The sequence below is a fragment of the Petromyzon marinus genome, chromosome 11, assembly GCF_048934315.1.
Source record: "Petromyzon marinus isolate PM22_M1 ecotype Great Lakes invasive population chromosome 11, UKy_Petmar_22M1.pri1.0, whole genome shotgun sequence".
NCBI lineage: Eukaryota > Metazoa > Chordata > Hyperoartia > Petromyzontiformes > Petromyzontidae > Petromyzon > Petromyzon marinus.
This window is the reverse complement of record NC_133677.1, coordinates 15,546,073-15,564,461: the sequence shown is the minus strand read 5'-3', so window position 1 is coordinate 15,564,461 and position 18,389 is coordinate 15,546,073. Positions and strand designations below refer to the sequence as shown.

The following is an 18,389-nucleotide window of genomic DNA, read 5'->3' as shown; positions in this document are numbered from 1 at the left end:
CTACACCAGTGGTGAGCGGATGGGTGGGTGAGTTGATGGCTACACCAGTGGTGAGCGGGTGGGTGAGTGAGTTGATGGCTACACCAGTGGTGAGCGGGTGGTTGGGTGAGTTGATGCCTACACCAGTGGTGAGCGGGTGGGTGAGTGAGTTGATGGCTACACCAGTGGTGAGCGGGTGGGTGAGTGAGTTGATGGCTACACCAGTGGTGAGCGGGTAGGTGAGTGAGTTGATGGCTACACCAGTGGTGAGCGAGTGGGTGGGTGAGTTGATGCCTACACCAGTGGTGAGCGGGTGGGTGGGTGAGTTGATGCTTACACCTGTGGTGAGCGGGTGGGTGAGTGAGTTGATGGCTACACCAGTGGTGAGCGGTGGGTGAGTGAGTTGTTGGCTACACCAGTGGTGAGCGGGTAGGTGAGTGAGTTGATGGCTACACCTGTGGTGAGCGGGTGGGTGAGTGAGATGATGGCTACACCAGTGGTGTCTTTGGAGTGGAAAGTCAAAGCCTGGAGGTTTGCAATGTTTTGGGTCTCGAATGAGGAGGCGTTCATTATTTTGAAGGTCCGTGTTGTTCCACGCTGACCAAACACATTTGAAGACGAACTCACCCTTTACCCCACCGCACGCGACCTGCCGATCGACCTTGGTGAACCCGTTCATGATGCTGGGTGGTCTGGAATCCAACCGGCGACTTGTGGATCGCAGGCTGCCTTCGTTTCTCAGTTAACTGGACGGATGTATTTCATGCACTGGATAGTGCTTTAATTACGGGAAACCGGTAAGCGGGCTGTCCCGGTCTGTTGAAGCGGTCACCGGTACAGTTCAGTAATACAATAAGACCAACCACCTGATATCTCCCCCAGCAGCCCTGGCCTCTCTCAACCCCGTGCCAGGCGCAGTGCCTCTGAGCGCTGTCGCGTTCACGCCGCATCTTCGGGGTCCATGAGACACAATGGTAATGATGACGTTGGCTCGGGTGTCATCTGTATAGAGTAATACCTCGATATACGAAGGAGATGCGTTCCTGGAGCTTCGTTTGTATATGGAAACTTCATTCGTTCGTTTCTCAATGTGTATGTCCTGGTGAGGATCGCAGAGGCAGCGTGTTGAGTAGGGCGGTCCAGAACTCCCTTTCCCTGGCGACGGACTCTAGCACTACTACACTATACACTACTATACTCTTTGGTTTTATTCGGTAAAGTCACGTAGGTAAAAAATAAAACAACAAAAATCACGACGTTTCGGCCACAACACAAGTGGCCTTCATCAGGTGAAGGGACCGGACTGTCCAGAGGACAGCGTTGGAGTGAACACAGCCAAGCCCAGATCGCGTCTTTTAAGCTGTGTGGGAGGAAACAAAGCGCCTTGACAAAGGAATTAGCATAAAAATGAGGGGGGACATGTTGGATCGGCGAGGGGGGGGGGGAGTTTACATAATGTTGGTGTGAAGGGAAAATAAGCAGCTATGAAAGTTTGGGATACCACTACTTGAAAAAATATACTGTACCATTGAAAATTAGTTTAATGTTTGGTTTGATTTAGAACATCTTTCCAGTGGTTGCTTAATTTGAAACCATCGTCTCGGTTGAAATTGTGTCTGTGTTTGATAAATCTGAATTGCCTCGTGGACAAATCTCTGATAAAAACCGGTGGGTTTTCAGAGAACCTTGGTATCGGAGAAAACTATATCGTGATCACCCACAGTGTTGTAACAGTGATCAGCTACGGCAGAAGAATTCGTTCTGCCATGTTTCAAATCCGATTTGTGCTCGCGAATTCGGTCAGAGATACGTCGTTTCATCTCCCCGATATAGCAGTCACCACAGGTGCAGCTCAATTTGTAAACCCCGGGGTACTGTAAGTCAGGAATGACATCTTTTACGGATGGGATCAGGTCACGGATTTTGTGTACTGTATTGAACCGGACCAGGATCTTGTTTTTGTTTAGAATTTTGGAGATCTTTTTAGTAACGCCTGCTATATATGGTAGTGTGATGGTTTTGATCGGAGTATCAAGTGGTTGTTTCTGTATGGAGGGAGAAACAGCTTGGCGGATGGTATGGTCAGAGTATCCGTTCCTCTTGAGCGCCAGATGCACATGTTTTAATTCACTGGCTAGGTGGTGTTGGTCCAAAATGCAATGAGCCCTGTGGTATAACGTTTTGATGAGAGAATTCTTTTGAGTTGGGTGGTGGTGGGAATTAGGTTTCAAGTAGGAATCCGTGTGGGTGGGTTTCCTGTAGACAGAATGTCCCAATGAGCCATCAGGTCTCCTCTCAAACAGAACATCCAAGAATGGCAGCTTGCCATCTTTCTCCACTTCTCCACTTGTTATATGTAGAACTAGACGTTAACAAAATCGTCATTAATCAGAGTAGCATCCCGATTTCGGACAATCTGAAAACAGTACTGGCTAGAGGGCTAAATTTTGCTGTCACCCCAAAACATATACCAGTAGATGATATCATCTCTCAGGTCGATGTAGCCCTCAAAGGCGTAGGACACATCCAAGCAGACGTTGCGAGAGCTGAAATGCCACTATTCTTAAGAATGCTAAGAAACCCATTAGCAATATCAGAAAAAATGAACGCTCTGAACTTGCGAATTTAAAAAAACAGAAATGATAGTCATCCTCTCAGCCGACAATGGCAACGCTACTGTAATTATGGATAAAGATTCATACAACAACAAAATCCAGAACCTGCTCAACGATGAAAGTTACTCAAAAAAAATGACCCTACTAATAGCCTAACGATAAAACCAACAAGATCATCACAAGTTCGACCTCCCTAATCGAACCAACTAAACGTCCCTCCCTAAAACCTTCTGCTGCAAGACCCCCTAGATTATATGGTCTTCCCAAGATTCATGAAGGCACCCCACTACGACCCATCGTATCCACAATCAACTCCCCTACCTACAGGCTAGCCCGTTTTCTGTCAAATACCTTGCTGCCTTTCACTGGCAAGACCACCTCAGCAGTGCTTAACTCAGCCCAATTGGTCTCTATGGTCAAAGACGTTGTACTGTCCCCTGACGATATCCTTGTCAGCTTCGATGTGGTCTCTCTGTTCACCAAGGTCCCAGTACCTGATACCATTGAAATAATTGAAAATTTGGTCCAACATGGACTAGACCCCGATACACCTGTGCTGGTTAGGCACTGCCTCACCAATACCTACTTTACTTGGAATGGCACCTTCTACAAACAAAATGAGGGTACCCCCTTGTCACCAGTGATAGCTAATGTTTTCATGGAGAAATTTGAATCAGACGCCATCCAGACTTCCACCCTCAGACCTTCCCTGTGGAAGAGATATGTAGACGACACTTTCGTCATTTGGCCACATGGCCTCCCAGCTTTGAACCTTTTCCTAGACCACATCAATTCCAGACACCCCGCCATCAAATTCACCATGGAAGTGGAGAAAGATGGCAAGCTGCCATTCTTGGATGTTCTGTTTGAGAGGAGACCTGATGGCTCATTGGGACATTCTGTCTACAGGAAACCCACCCACACGGATTCCTACTTGAAACCTGATTCCCACCACCACCCAACTCAAAAGAATTATCTCATCAAAACGCTATACCACAGGGCTCATTGCATTTCGGACCAACACCACCTGGCCAGTGAATTAAAACATGTACATCTGGCCCTCAAGAGGAACGGATACTCTGACCGTACCATCCGCAAAGCTGTTTCTCCCTCCATGCAGAAACAACCACTTGATACTCCGATCAAAACCATCACACTACCATATATAGCAGGCGTTACTAAAAAGATCTCCAAAATTCTAAACAAACACAAGATCCTGGTCCGGTTCAATACAGTACACAAAATCCGTGACCTGATCCCATCCATAAAGGATGTCATTCCTGACTTACAGTACCCCGGGGTTAACAAATTGAGCTGCACCTGTGGTGACTGCTATATCGGGGAGACGAAACAACATCTCTCTGACTGAATTCGCGAGCACAAATCGGATTTGAAACACGGCAGAACGAATTCTGCCATAGCTGATCACTGTTACAACGCTGTGGGTGATCACGACATAGTTTTCTCCGATACCAAGGTTCTCTGCAAACCTACCGGTTTTTATCAGATATTTGTCCACGAGGCAATTCAGATTTACAAACACAGACACAATTTTAACCGAGAGGATGGTTTCAAATTAAGCAATCACTGGAAAGATGTTCTAAATCAAACCAAACATTAAACTAATTTTCAATGGTACAGTATATTTTTTCAAGTAGTGGTATCCCAAGCTTTCATAGCTGCGTATTTTCCCTTCACACCAACATTATGTAAACACCTCCCCCCTCGCCGGTCCAACATGTCCCCCCTACGTACATCATGCTCATTTTTATGCTAATTCCTTTGTCAAGGCGCTGTTTCCTCCCACACAGCTGAAAGGACGCGACCTGGGCTTGGCTGTGTCCACTCCAACGCTGTCCTCTGGACAGTCCGGTTCCTTCACCTGATGAAGGCCACTTGTGTTGTGGCCGAAACGTTTTATTTTTTACCTCCGTGACTTTACCGAATAAAACCAAAGAGTATGGATCCTTGCAGTCACGAAAGCTTCAAATCTAGAATTATACACTACTACACTATACACAGACTCTAGCTCTTCCAGGGGAATTCCCGGGCATTCCCAGGCCAGCCGAGCGACATCGTCCCACCGCCCCCCCCCCCCCCCCGGGGTCTTCGCCCGGAGGGACGCGGCGCTGCCGTGGCCGCTGCCGCTGCCGTGGCCGCTGCCCGGTCGAGTTCCAGGGGGAGTCTACCGGGGGGCATCCTCACCAGGTGCCCGAACCACCTCAACTTCCTAACTTACAATTAAAATAGTAAACAAAGACAATCTATATTGAAAACAATATATGTTATACGGTATAGAATAAAGAAACCCGACCAATCTAATAAACAGTGTATATTACTGTGAGATACTCCACACTCGCAAGTGTTGTCTCCGATGCAGTCGTCAGGTTGCATTGCCAACCAAACGGCATGGCTCCGTCGCGTCGTGCGTTGTTGTGTCCTCATTGCCCGAGACGAAAGTAAACAAGAAACCAAATAAAATATAATAGGTTTTACGTTTTCTGGCAAAAAAAACAAGTGTTAAGATTTTGATTTAAAGCTTTCGTGACTGCAGGGATTCATATTCTTGGTTCTTCCGAAAGAACCAAGAATATGTGTTATGATGTTAAAATACCAAACAGAAACCTTTTGCAAGGAATCATGTCTGCATTGACCACACGTGGTGGTGAACATGCACACAGTACTTGTGGTTAGCATGCAAACACATGCCGTGGTCACCTGCGATGCATCGTCTTTGAAACGGATCGGTCCACACCAGACAGCTTTCTTGTCTTAAAAGGCGTCCTCTGGACTCATACTTTATTATTTAGATCGTACTGTAGACGGGCAGTTTTATTGATTAATTTCAGTGTATTTGTTAATTTAATTATCATTGTTTTTACAATTAATATGATGGTAATGAATGCTTCGTTAAACTGAAACTCTGTATATTGAGGTATATCGCTGTCCATCTGAAACAATCAGCACCCACGGTGGGAGCATGGTGCCATCACGGCACCACGCTCCCACTGCACGAGTACCTTTGTAGTGTTGTATAATGACGAATAAACTTCGTATGAGGCACACTGTTTATTGTCTTTCTCCTCTGACATGGTCCCTAACACACAAATGGGTATATGGTCCCCTCACCCGACACCCTAAGAAGGTACAGCCTCCGGACTTAGCGGGACCTACACACAGGTCTCTTTGCTAACCGAAGGAGGTACAGCCTCCTGTCTTGGCCGGACTTACTCTGGAGTCTACCGCTATCCTAGAGTCCTCTGGCTGGGACCTAGGGGAGGCTATCTGACCCACCGCTGGCCCGGTGGGTCTTGACCACTGGATACGCCGAGCCTTAGCCCTCAGAAGGGCTGGAAGGCTGGGTCCAGGGTCCTGGCTATCTTCAGCCCAGGCTTCGGTCTTCGTGTGGGGAGAGAACTCCACGCGATCTCCGCGCTCACCCTTCTTATACCCGTTTGTGGCCAGGTCTAACCAATCCCACACTCCCACGTGGAACTGTCTGATTGGTTCTTACCAAACTGTGACTACGGTCCACTTCACCTCGTCTAACCCCAACCGTTATTCACACAGAGAGGTAACGCTGCACTGCCCCTTTGATACCTAGTGACAATGCAGGTTACTGAACAGTGAGTAGCTATCACCTCTACACCTTGAACATCGCTGCCTTTGTTTTATCACCAACTCTGGTCAGAAAACGACCTCTTCAACGTACAAATAAGCAATAATATTCAACTGTTTGGGCAAAATGTATATGCTTACAGTGGACCTTATCATCATCAGCCAGGGTCAATCTACTGCTGGATGAAGGCCTCCCCAAGCAACAGCCACCTCATTGTGCTAATTTAATCGCTTCATGTGCTTGGACTTCCCCTCTCGGACGGATTCGCTCTCCTCCCGAAGCAAACCTCCATTCGTGCGAGCTAGGAGTGTACACAACGTGGCGCTTCTCGTCCAAGGGGTCAGCAAACCACACTAACAAGGCATATATATTTTTAGACTTCGATAGCAAGCGCAACATTTCAAGAACCACAATGCTCGTGGTGAATACGAGACGGTGGTGGTCCTCCTTCAGACACGACGTCACCAAGCAGTTCCTTAAAGAGCCGCACGCGGCTCCAGAGACACAGAATGACGACCGCTCCTGGTCCAGTCCATAGCGCTGCTCCATTTCACGACGCCTTGCGCTGGAACTGGCAGCACATGCATCGTGAGCATTCAGGATTGCGAGGTTGCAATGGTTAAAAGGCTCTTGCTGAGAGAGCTGCAGCTGGGCGAGGTTGAAGTGATCTTTATTTTAAGTAGAATTGCAGCAAAGCACGACAGCGGTACAGAACAGCCCGAGCTACGCGAGGAAGGGAGCTCCGGCCGGGCGAGTGTTGAACTTCGTCTTCATTCCGTCTTCCACACCGCAGCGTGTCACACAACAGGGAATCGCTCCGTCCAGGTGCAACAAACCCCCTTCTGTCCCCCCATGCATCATCTTCCCCATCCTTTGCCTAATTCTCCAGGAATCTCCACCAATCCCAGTAATTTCCCCCTGTAACGTTCTTCCAACCGACCCCCTCATTTCCAGACAGTTTTCCCTGACGACCAATCCGATTGTGAATGTTCCCCACCTTCAAATCCGATTTGTTCCCCCTATGTCAGCTTCTGTCCCTCTGTGATAGATCCTCGTCACTGAGAGCCGAGCACGCTATTCGAACCAACGATGAGTCGGTGAGTGATGATTTATTTCCGAAGAGGGGTTGCCTCTCGGGAAGCCGATGTTGTCACTGAACCACTGTCATTGCATCGACAAATCACTGCCCGTGACTGGAGCAAATTCATCAGCCTACCGTAGATCTGACAGCCACGTGTGCATGAGTGTTGCGTGTTCGCCAAATTAGGAAGACGAATGACGGAATCACTCCACGTTGGTTCCTCCCCGCGTGAATCCCACTGTGGATCCCCATGCTGACAGTACCACTGCCTGTTGTGTTAACAGCAGATGGGGTGGTGACGAGCTGAGTGAACCCCCTCGCTGGTGCTGGAGACTGAACGGTGGGCCCCACCGTCTCCCGGCGTTCTCACCGCTTGCACCTAAACTCCACGTGCGCTGCAGCCGGCCCCGCAGCCCACCCCGTGCCCCTAGCACACGCCGTGCTATTTTTACAATTTTAAATATAAATTGTCTTTTTTTACAATATGCACTGTAGTTTAATAAGTGTTTATAGTATGAGATGGTAATTTACGAAGGTTGGGAACGTATCCTCATAGGACTTATATTATAAGTTAAACTAAACTTTTACCAGGTAAGGCCCACTCAGCTATATAGCTCTTTTCAGAAGCGATCTGGCCACAACCGATAGCTCAATTAAATGGCTTATGTGTGGAAATTTATACCAGCAAATGACTCTAAATGCATCTTTAAAACCGGAGGATCCTGAGAAAAATCCACGTGACCACGGGGAGAACATGCAAACTTCAAATACACAGCAGGCATCAGGGTGGGGATCGAACCGACCACCTCCTGCATACCAGGCGAGATAGTTAACATCGCGCTACCGTGGCACCCCAACAACCAGCCCCACCACTCCGTATATAGACCATGCTGGTCTCGCCATGCTCCATAGAACGTGTGCTTATGGATGCCTTGGTGGGTGCTCACTTATAGTGTCTTTGTGTGTTTGCGCGCGTGCGCGCGTGCATGCATGAATGATGCACAGTAACACCAGGTGCACGTTGGCCTTCCCGTGTTACAATTCTAAAACATTAAAACTGATCGCACTCTTCAGGTACAATGGCACGATCTTTTGGCACCAATGTATTTTTGAGAACGACTCCAAAGACGTCCCTCAACACGATGGGGATCTCTTCATCGGAAAGCTCACGGACGGCTTTGCTCTTCCTGCAGACTCGATGGTCCCGCGCCGGCTTGACGGTGGTGCTGGTGAGACGTTGGCCCATGTAGGTGACCCGACCTTGAGGCGTGTGAAGGGTGCACAGAGATTTAGACGCAGGCATGGAGCTCGGTGACGTCTGGTTGTACTGGCACATATCTGAGAATTCCAGAAATCCACGTGCGGTTGTTGTGAACTTGTAAAGCACCGTCCAACGTTCGTCTTCCTCCACACGAGGTGGCTGTAGTTCTACCTGCAATTAACAAACACAACGAGGGTTATCTTTAAACAAGAGAAACCATGTAAGCATCTACACTCTGAACATTGATCGACTGCGCCGTCTTGAAATTCTGCCTTTGTCGTGCGTGTCAGCTGCATGTTGCCCTCTGCGGCTGGATCCACGTCGAGTCGGCGATTGCACAGCCGGTCGCTCACCCGGAGATGGATTTCTGCCTCATGGCATTGGTGCCATCAGCGAGTTAAGAGCCGAGTTCCGATCGCATGCACAGGTTTGCGAATTCTGCTTGGTTACGATCCCGAACACACCATTTCATTATCATTGTAAAGAGGTGGTCGGTACAAAAATACAACTCAGCTGTTAAATTAAATTGGGGAGAGGAGGCCAATCATGCATTTGGAAGAGTTATTGAAAAAGAGAAATGTGATATATCAATGACAAAACAGTAAAAAAAACCCATTACACATGATAAAACTAAAATGGCCAGCTGTTGAAAAAATAAATCTTTTTTGACTACCAGCACCACAATTACCAGAAAATACGACACACACTTACAAATCCAGGAACCGTGTTGTACAATAACTCGCTGAGATGTATGTACGTTGAACTTCTTTCACACCGTACGTAGCTAACCGTGCTAATCGGAGGTGCGGGATATGGACAAAGCAGAGCGATACGTCACTACCCGAATGCTAACTCCTGAATGGGACACGCCGCTACAGGGAACAATACCTGGGGTATTACGCTGGCGACGGAATGGCAACCGAAGGAGGGGGAGCGCGATGAGATCAGTTCGTGTGCTGGAGTACGGTAGCTGTGGCAGCACAGCACCTTGAGGGATTGCGATGGTCAGTGGAGTCATTGTATAGATGTGCTGGGAATATTGCAGGCGCGAGTCACTGTGTTGATGTGCAGCGAGCGTACATCTTTCAATTGGATCCCATCACCGCCGGCCTCCTCCACCGAGGCCTCCTCCAGGCTCCACCAGCCGGCAGGGCAGTCGTTGCGCAGCCGGTACGTCCCAGACTCCTGCACGCTCTCCCGTCCACTCTCCATCTCCAAAGGCTCCCGCATGCCGTTCCCAAAGCCAACATCCACCACGAACCTCTCGAGCTGTCGCTCCCCTGAAGGAAGCGCCGATGGACATTTCTGGCCGTCCGTTGCACCCAGTGTCACGAGGATCATGAGATGTTGAAAAGGAGGCCCGTACCTGCACGTGAGGCCACATTCAGGATCTGGACACTGTCGTGGCCACGGCCGTGAATACTTCCACCGCTACTGCCCCTTCACCTTGCTACTGACGCGACGTTCCGCCCCCCGCCAGGGCTCTCGCAGTCTCCCACCATCAGGACTTGATGTTAACATTACACTATCATTAATAACATCAACTTAATTTGATTTTAATTCATTTTGCTCTGATTAACCATCGTACACTAATTTCTTTATAACTGCTTTTTGTTTTAAAACTAAAGCTAAACTATTTTTTATTTTACCAGATAAAGCCCATTCAGCTATTTAGCTCTTATTCAGAAGCGACCTGGCCACTAACAAAGTGGCTTATCACGTGGAAATTTATAGTCGCAGTCCAATCCACTAAACGCATGTTTCTAAATGTAGAGAGAAAAACTGGAGGACCCGGAGAAAAATCCACGCAATCAAGGCGAGAGAGTAAGAGATGCAGACTCCAAATATACAGGCGTCAGGATTAGGATCGAACCCACGATCTCCTGTGTACCAGGCGAGGGGTTTGTTGTACTTCCCCCACACCTAGGATTAGCACGGTTGGCTACGTATGGTACATTAAACAGTTTAGCGCAATAGGCGAGGCATTTCATTCAAACAAAAGGAAATGACTGCGTCTGTTGGCACAAAGGACATCATGCTTGGACTGCTCTGAGATTCTCAGAGTTGTAAGAGAGGCGTTATCCCAGAGCAAAGCTACAGCATAACAACCACAACGTGTAGCCCTTTGTCAATCCACTGCTGGATGAAGATCTCCACGCCGAGCATACGTCCCCACGCTGGTCAGTGCAGGATTTTTTCAAGTGAGGCACCCAGGATCAGTTGAGTATCACTCGCCACTGATGTTAACCATGGCCAGGAGTTGAACTCGGGTGGCAGGGTTCATAGTGCGCTCACCCCTGCACCACTGCTCCCTCTGCACGTCACGTCGATGTTTAGAACGGGAGGCGTGCAGGGCAACAATGAGCAATGTGGGGCCCAAACCGCCGATTGACTTAATAACGTCACGAGGCTTGCCACCTCAAATTATAACCCAAGCAGTGAGGTAACATGTAGCAAAGTCGCCACCCATGTCGTGGTTCATAATTTATTTTTGGGTTGGATCACCGCAGAAGTAAAATGTGTGTCGTAAACCCTCCTCCACCCGGCATAGCCATACATGAAGTTGTCACCTGCACAACGTGCCATCGAATTACTGCCTCAGCAGCAGCAGTACCACCACCAGAGTTGGAGAGCGATCTCACGTTTAAGATTCGGCTACAGACGACTCGCTGGTAGTCACAACCAGCATTACACAACCAGCATCACACCAGCATCACACAACCAGTATCACACCAGCATCACACAACCAGCATCACACAACCAGCATCACACAACCAGCATCATATAACCAGCATCACACAACCAGCATCACACAACTAGCATCACACAACCAGCATCACACAACCAGCATCACACAACCAGCATCACACAACCAGCATCACACAGCCAGCATCACACAACCAGCATCACACAGCCAGCATCACACAACCAGCATCACACAACCAGCATCACACCAGTATTATACAACCAGTATTATACAACCAGCATCACACAACCACATCACACAACCAGCATCACACAACCAGCATCACACAACCAGCATCACACCAGTATTACACAACCAGTATTATACAACCAGCATCACACAACCAGCATCACACCAGCATCACACAACCAGCATCACACAACCAGCATTACACCAGTATTATACAACCAGCATCACACAACCAGCATCACACCAGTTTTATACAACCAGCATCACACAACCAGCATCACACCAGTATTATACAACCAGTATTATACAACCAGCATCACACAACCAGCATCACACAACCAGCATCACACAACCAGCATCACACAACCAGCATCACACAACCAGCATCACACAACCAGCATCACACAACCAGCATCACACAACCAGCATCACACAACCAGTATCACACAACCAGCATCACACAACCAGCATCATACAACCAGCATTACACAACCAGCATCATAAAACCAGCATCACACAACCAGCATCACACAACCAGCATAACACCAGTATTATACAACCAGCATCACATAATCAGAATGATACATCCAGTATTACACAAACAGTATCATACAACCAATATGAGGCAAACTGTAGTTGTAGTGAGCGTGCAACGTACACTTGGTCCCAATCTGACGAAGAACACTGAACGATCGTAACTTCCAGTGAAGCAGCCTCCCTGATCGAACGAGCAGTCGGTAGTGCTTGTACGTCCATTGCTGGCCCTATGTCCAATTGTGGAAATTACGCATTCCCTTGGCAGAGGGTCAGTGTTTGCAGAATCAATCATGTTGTGTATGGCATGGAGAGAGGGAGAGAGACCCGCGTCAAGGTAGCCATCAAGGTAGGCGTTACCTGTGAGTGAAGGGGCTCAGCACACGAGCTGAACACAGGGTCACCTGGAATCCCAACTGCCGCAGCAGCCAGGAGAAGAGGCCGTTGTTCTCGTAGCAGAAGCCTCCTCGTCGTTCCTTCACAATCTGTGGGGCAAGCAACGGCCTTGTCACGCGGCCCGTGAGCCAGTGGTCAGTTGCAACAACAACAAAAGATCCGCCTAAGGTTTATAACGCCTTAGATGACAAATAAGATCAATGTGATATTTGTCAATATTTACCAACGTGTCCAGTGTAATTTGTATACAGAATAGAGATAAACTAGTTGTGCGGATGAAATGCATGCAAGTGTCGGTGTAGATAAACAGTAGATTTCGAGTTGCCCCACTACTGTGAGATTAATGAATAGGTTTTGATTTACTGTGTATTCTTGAACTCAAAAAGGCTGTAAAGTGGGCAGAAGTAGTCACGGTCAGGAACATTCTTGGGATTTTATGACAGTCTAAGGGAACACTGCAATATTCGTGGGGTTTTATATACGGCACGACATTATTATGGGCAAGGAACTGTCGTGCTCGAGTAATATCATAGCAACAATACCCATGTTATCTGAATAACCACCGATTCCTGACAAATAATTTTCCGCTCGAACATTTTTTACATTTTGCTTGAATCCAAATCATTAAGTCCTCAAATTAGCACATTACTGCAAACACATTTCTTTAAATTGAAAACAAAATTTTTTAAACCACTTTTTCTGTTTAGTTTGTTTTCCTTCCCCCACACCTCCGATTAACGTGGTCGGCTGCATATACAGTATGGTGCGAAATAAGTTCAACATACATACGTACATTCCTGAAAACACACTGAGAGCCATACAGATGCTGCAGTGTAAATCCATCGGATTGCTAACTTTTGCGTGAAACCCACATCACCGGAAACTCTCGCGCTGTGTCGGTCTCAGTGCCGTCGTCACCTTGTGGTAGATCTTCTCCAGGTCCAAGGTTATGGACTCCCCACAGTGGATGCTGAGTGTCTCGAACGGCACGGACAGCACGTGGGCACGGTGGAGGGCGCGGAGCGAGGCCGCGCTAGGGACTGTGCTGCCCACGAAGCAGATCCGCTCCAGGTAAGCGCCCACATCCATGATCGGTCTGCAGTAGGGCGGCTGCACGTCTGCCGGCGTACAAGAAATGAATGCGCATGCAAAGAAATCATCGTCGCCCGCGACCTTTGGAGAAGTTACTTCCGATTCACGCAGCAGCTTCTCCGCTCACCATGTGGCTCGCAGCTTCCCGAGGCTGTGTGGGAGGATGTGAATCTTGGGGAATTCAACCCCTGTGGAATGCCAGTGTTCTCAAAATCTCCCAAAGATCAGAGACACTCGGAGGCTATTCACCACGCAACCGCTGCCATCAAAATGTCATCTCAACATCTGAGCAGGTCCAATGTAAGGCCGATGTCACTGTCACGGCTTCCGTCTGAGCGCCACCGTGAGTTCGTGAGACGACTCCACGTGGCCTACATCGACATCAAGGTCTCCCTCGACTCCATCGACCACAACGCCACGTGGACATTTATAAGTAGCCAAATACTCTAAACGCGTGATGTCGATCCGAAATGTAGAGGGAAAAACCGGTGGACCCGGAGAAAAATCCACGTGACCACGTGGAGATCATGCAAACTTCAAATATACAGCAGGCGTCAGGGTCGGGATCGAATCCTCGACCTCCTGCATACCAGGTGAGGGAGTTGACATCTCGCCACCGCTGCGCCCTGGACCGCATCTTAAGAGACAAGTGAAAAACCCCGTGCCCGTGCTGCTGTAGGGGAGCGAGTCGTGGACGCCGCAGTCTCGGGGTCTGGTTGTACGACTTTGTCACGAAGTAATCTCACGGCACAAGTACTCACAAAGACATCCGCGACACCATGGCAGGTAGACTCCACTCTGTCTTTGGGGAATGTGTCCGGAGACCGGCAAGCGACGCGCTCGCCAAGCAGCCCTCATGCTGAGCGTCGCCGCACGAGCCGGCGTCAAACCCCGCCCTGGGCTGCTGGGAGCGCCCTCGGCTGGAGGAGCTGGAGCACGAAGCCGTCCAGACAACTCTGGCGGCCGGTGCCAACTAACTAGACTATTTATTTCGATTTAAAGCTTTCGTGACTGCAAGGATTCATCTTCTTTGGTTCTTTCGGTAAAGTCACGTAGAATGAGAATAAAATAATAAATTGATAAAATAAAATAACACAATAAAATTCTCACGACGTTTCGGCCACAACACAAGCGGCCTTCATCAGGTGAAGGGACGAGACTGTCTGGAGCTCCAGCGCTGTCCTCCAGACAGTCTCGTCCCTTCACCTGATGAAGGCCACTTGTGTTGTGGCCGAAACGTCGTGAGAATTTTATTGTGTTATTTTATTTTATCAATTTATTACTTTATTCTCATTCTACGTGACTTTACCGAAAGAACCAAAGAAGATAGACTATTTTACCAAGTAAGGTCCACTGAGCTATACATATTTTGTTCAGAAGGGACCTGGGCCACAAATGATAGCTCTGAAAGTGGCCCCGAAGCTTGCCATAACGTAAGGGAACTTGGTGAATTACAGCCAACGTCAGTTGACCGTGGACAATAAGACCCAAGCGGAAACATAAGATATAAAAAAGATTGCTTAAAATAAACTTTTAATTTGTAATGATAGAATATAGCAGTCATCAGTATGACATAAGTATACCAAGTTTGCTGTCGATACGGCATTGGGAAGTGGCTTAAAATTGAGTTAAAAGATTTGAGGATTCAACAGACAGCGAATTAAATAATAAAAGCGTGTAAAAAAAAGTTTAGTGTAGATTAACAGGATGAGCGAGGTAGTGGGGAATGCTGACATCACGATCTACGTGTTGACAAGCGTTGTGAGAGTTAACGAAGGAAAATGCAGCGAGCGCCGTACCTGGTTCCTCGGCGACTGTCGCAGCGCTGATCCCACAGTGGCTCCCAGCTCACACTCAGCCGTGAGACGGCGCTGATCCAACAGTGGCTCCCAGCTCACACTCAGCTGTGAGACGGCCCTCAGTGGAGCTCGTCAAGTGGGACAGGAGACGAGCCAAGGGAGGAGCATCAACAGCCAATGACGCGCATTGTTATCGCCCCCAACCATGCACCGCGAAGTGCCACGGGTAGCGGCCCCAATGGGTGGCCCGGCACGGCAGGGCGGCGGCACCGCATGCGAAGAGCGTCGCCTCGTACACCGCGACACACGTGGCTGCACGGGCCGGCCCCTTGAGCCACCGACCACATTACGTATCATGCTGTCAATGAAGTTTCGTCGTTAAAAAAATATATACGCATCCAGCATACGCTAAAGGCTGCCCTCATGACAAGACACGGCGTGGTTTTTGTCTGTGTGCCAGTGCTGCTCGTTTTGTGCCGAGGAGCAGCATGGTAGTCTTTCATCAGCCGACTGTTCCGTACCGAGCACAGGCGAAACCAGTTGGGCTGGATTCACGTCAGCTGCTTCATGTCCTTTGAAGATAATTATACGTGCATGCTCATTTTATCCATTAAGACTTTTTCACATTACATTTAATTTGCATCTACTATGAAAACAAACCATGCTGTAGAGAGCGTCGTGGTTGCTCTTTCAAACGCTGTTCCACCATCACAGGGATGCTGGGTAAATTTTTACGACTGAAACATCCAAATACCCAACGTTTAAGAAACCCAAATTCTTCTGATACCAGAACCAGGCTGCCACTAGGGGCAAATGCGTTTTCGGGTGAAATTACATTTCATAAGATGCATTAATGTACACAGTACATATGGACAATAAGAATACTATACTCTTTGGTTCTTTCGGTAAAATCACGTAGGTATAAAATAAAATCACGACGTTTCGGGCGCAACACAAGCGTCCGTCATCAGGTGGGAAAGCCATGGTCTGTTGCTGAGGCAGACTGTTGTAAAAGGTTTGAAATGGGTGTAGCCAAAGGGTCATAAAGAAGTGGCCGGGGCTAGTGATGTTAATGTGAAACACGGTAGGACCAATACCTCTGCCATTGCCGATCATTGTTTTAACGCTGTGGGCTCACACGAAATAGTTTTTTTCCAAGACGGAGGTACTCTGCAAACCTACCGGGCTACCTTCAGAGATTTGTTCATGAAGCCATCCAGATATATAAACACAGACACAACTTCAACCGAGAAAATGGGTACAAACTGAGCAATCATTGGAAGGACGTGATTAACCAGGTAAAGTCTTAACTGACTGTGATGTTTCCATCCTACCTGCCTATGTCAGCTGTTATTTCCAACTCTGTCTCTCTCTCTATGCCTCTCTCTTAGATCTGTCATGCCCACTTGTCGTTTGCATTGCACTCTCATGCTCACATGTCCTTTGGATTGCACTCTCATACTCACAGGCCCTTTGGATTGCACCCGTTGGGTTGCACTCCCTCGCCGCGGAGGCCGCTCCTCCTCCTTTTCTACAGTTACATGCTAGTTTCTCACATTAACATCATGCTAATTTCTCACATTAACATAGCCACTTCCGTGCCCTCGTTGAGGAGGACGCTCTCCTATCTTACAGTTACATGCTAATTTCTCACATTAACATCACTAGCCCCGGCCACTTCTTTATGACCCTTGGGCTACACCCATTTCAAACCTTTTAAAAGTCTGCCTCAGCAGCAGACCATGCTTTCCCATCTGGTGACGGACGCTTGTGTTGCGCCCAAAACGTTGCAAGTTATTTCATTTTATACCTACGTGACTTTACCGAAAGAACCAAAGAGTATGGATTCCTGCAGTCACGAAAGCTTCAAATTAATAAGAATACTATCTATATATATAAAAGGGAAATTTGTAAATATATGTCTGTTCGAAATGTTTGGCATACTTCCCAACATGCAACAAACTTGAAACTGGGCATGTGGGTAGCTTCCAGACTATACAATGCAAAATGTATAAAAATAAGACTTTTGTATTTTTTTCGGGGGGGGGGGGGGGGGCGCAATAATGGATATATTTTGCACACAAGTGAGCGATTACATCACGTCTCTGTCATGTCACCCACATGCGGAACCGGTACGAAGTGTGCCTGCTGACATCACGCATCTCCCCCACCAACCCTCCAGGTAGGCCGTGTATCTCGCACAAATGCGAGGCTGCGGGGGGGGGGGGGGGGGGATAATGGATATAATATACTAGGCTATAAACTTTCAATTTGCCATGTGGCCAACACAACACCAACCGGTGAGAACACCACGCCAACACAACACCAACCAGTGAGAACACCACACCAACACAACCAGTAAGAACACCACGCCAACACAACACCAACCGGTGAGAACACCACACCAACACAACCAGTAAGAACACCACGCCAACACAACACCAACCGGTGAGAACATCACGCCAACACAACACCAACCGGTGAGAACACCACACCAACACAACACCAACCAGTAAGAACACCACGCTTAACAACACCAACTAGTGAGAACACCACAACAACACAACACCACACCAACACAACACCAAGCAGTGAGAACACCACGCCAACACAACACCAACCGGTGAGAACACCACGCCAACACAACACCAACCGGTGAGAACACCACGCCAACACAACACCAACCGGTGAGAACACCACGCCAACACAACACCAACCAGTAAGAACACCACGTCAACACAACACCAACCAGTAAGAACACCACGTTAACACAACACCACGCCAACACAACACGAAACAGTGAGAACACCACGCCAACACAACACCAACCGGTGAGAACACCACACCAACACAACCAGTAAGAACACCACGCCAACACAACACCAACCAGTGAGAACACCATGCCAACACAACACGAAACAGTGAGAACACCACGCCAACACAACACCAACCGGTGAGAACACCACGACAACACAACACCAACCGGTAAGAACACCACGCCAACACAACCGGTGAGAACACCACGCCAACACAACAGCAAGCAGTAAGAACACCACGCCAACACAACACCAACCGGTG

The 18,389-nt window shown here is 48.3% G+C and overlaps 1 protein-coding gene across 1 annotated transcript; it reads right to left on the bottom strand.

Moving 5' to 3' along the window:
• Positions 1-5,648: 5,648 nt before the first annotated feature.
• Positions 5,649-17,530, bottom strand: LOC116941174 (arylamine N-acetyltransferase 2-like). Its single transcript, XM_032951908.2, has 5 exons — positions 15,312-17,530; positions 13,339-13,538; positions 12,385-12,509; positions 9,636-9,921; positions 5,649-8,726 (listed from the first exon to the last, which is right to left on the bottom strand). Exons 2-5 carry the CDS (start codon positions 13,507-13,509, stop codon positions 8,346-8,348), a joined length of 963 nt encoding a protein of 320 aa, XP_032807799.1. The 5' UTR covers positions 13,510-13,538; positions 15,312-17,530; the 3' UTR covers positions 5,649-8,345.
• Between the last annotated feature and the right edge of the window lie 859 nt (positions 17,531-18,389).

Bases quoted from the DNA above. Each gene is read 5' to 3' on its own strand.
- LOC116941174 (XM_032951908.2), bottom strand. From the start codon at position 13,509: ATGGATGTGGGCGCTTACCTGGAGCGGATCTGCTTCGTGGGCAGCACA. The intron at 12,510-13,338 runs GTGACGACGGCA...CTTGCCCCACAG, and splicing joins TGGAGAAGATCTACCACAAG to ATTGTGAAGGAACGACGAGG. The intron at 9,922-12,384 runs GTAACGCCTACC...CCTCACGTGCAG, and splicing joins CTGAGCCCCTTCACTCACAG to GTACGGGCCTCCTTTTCAAC.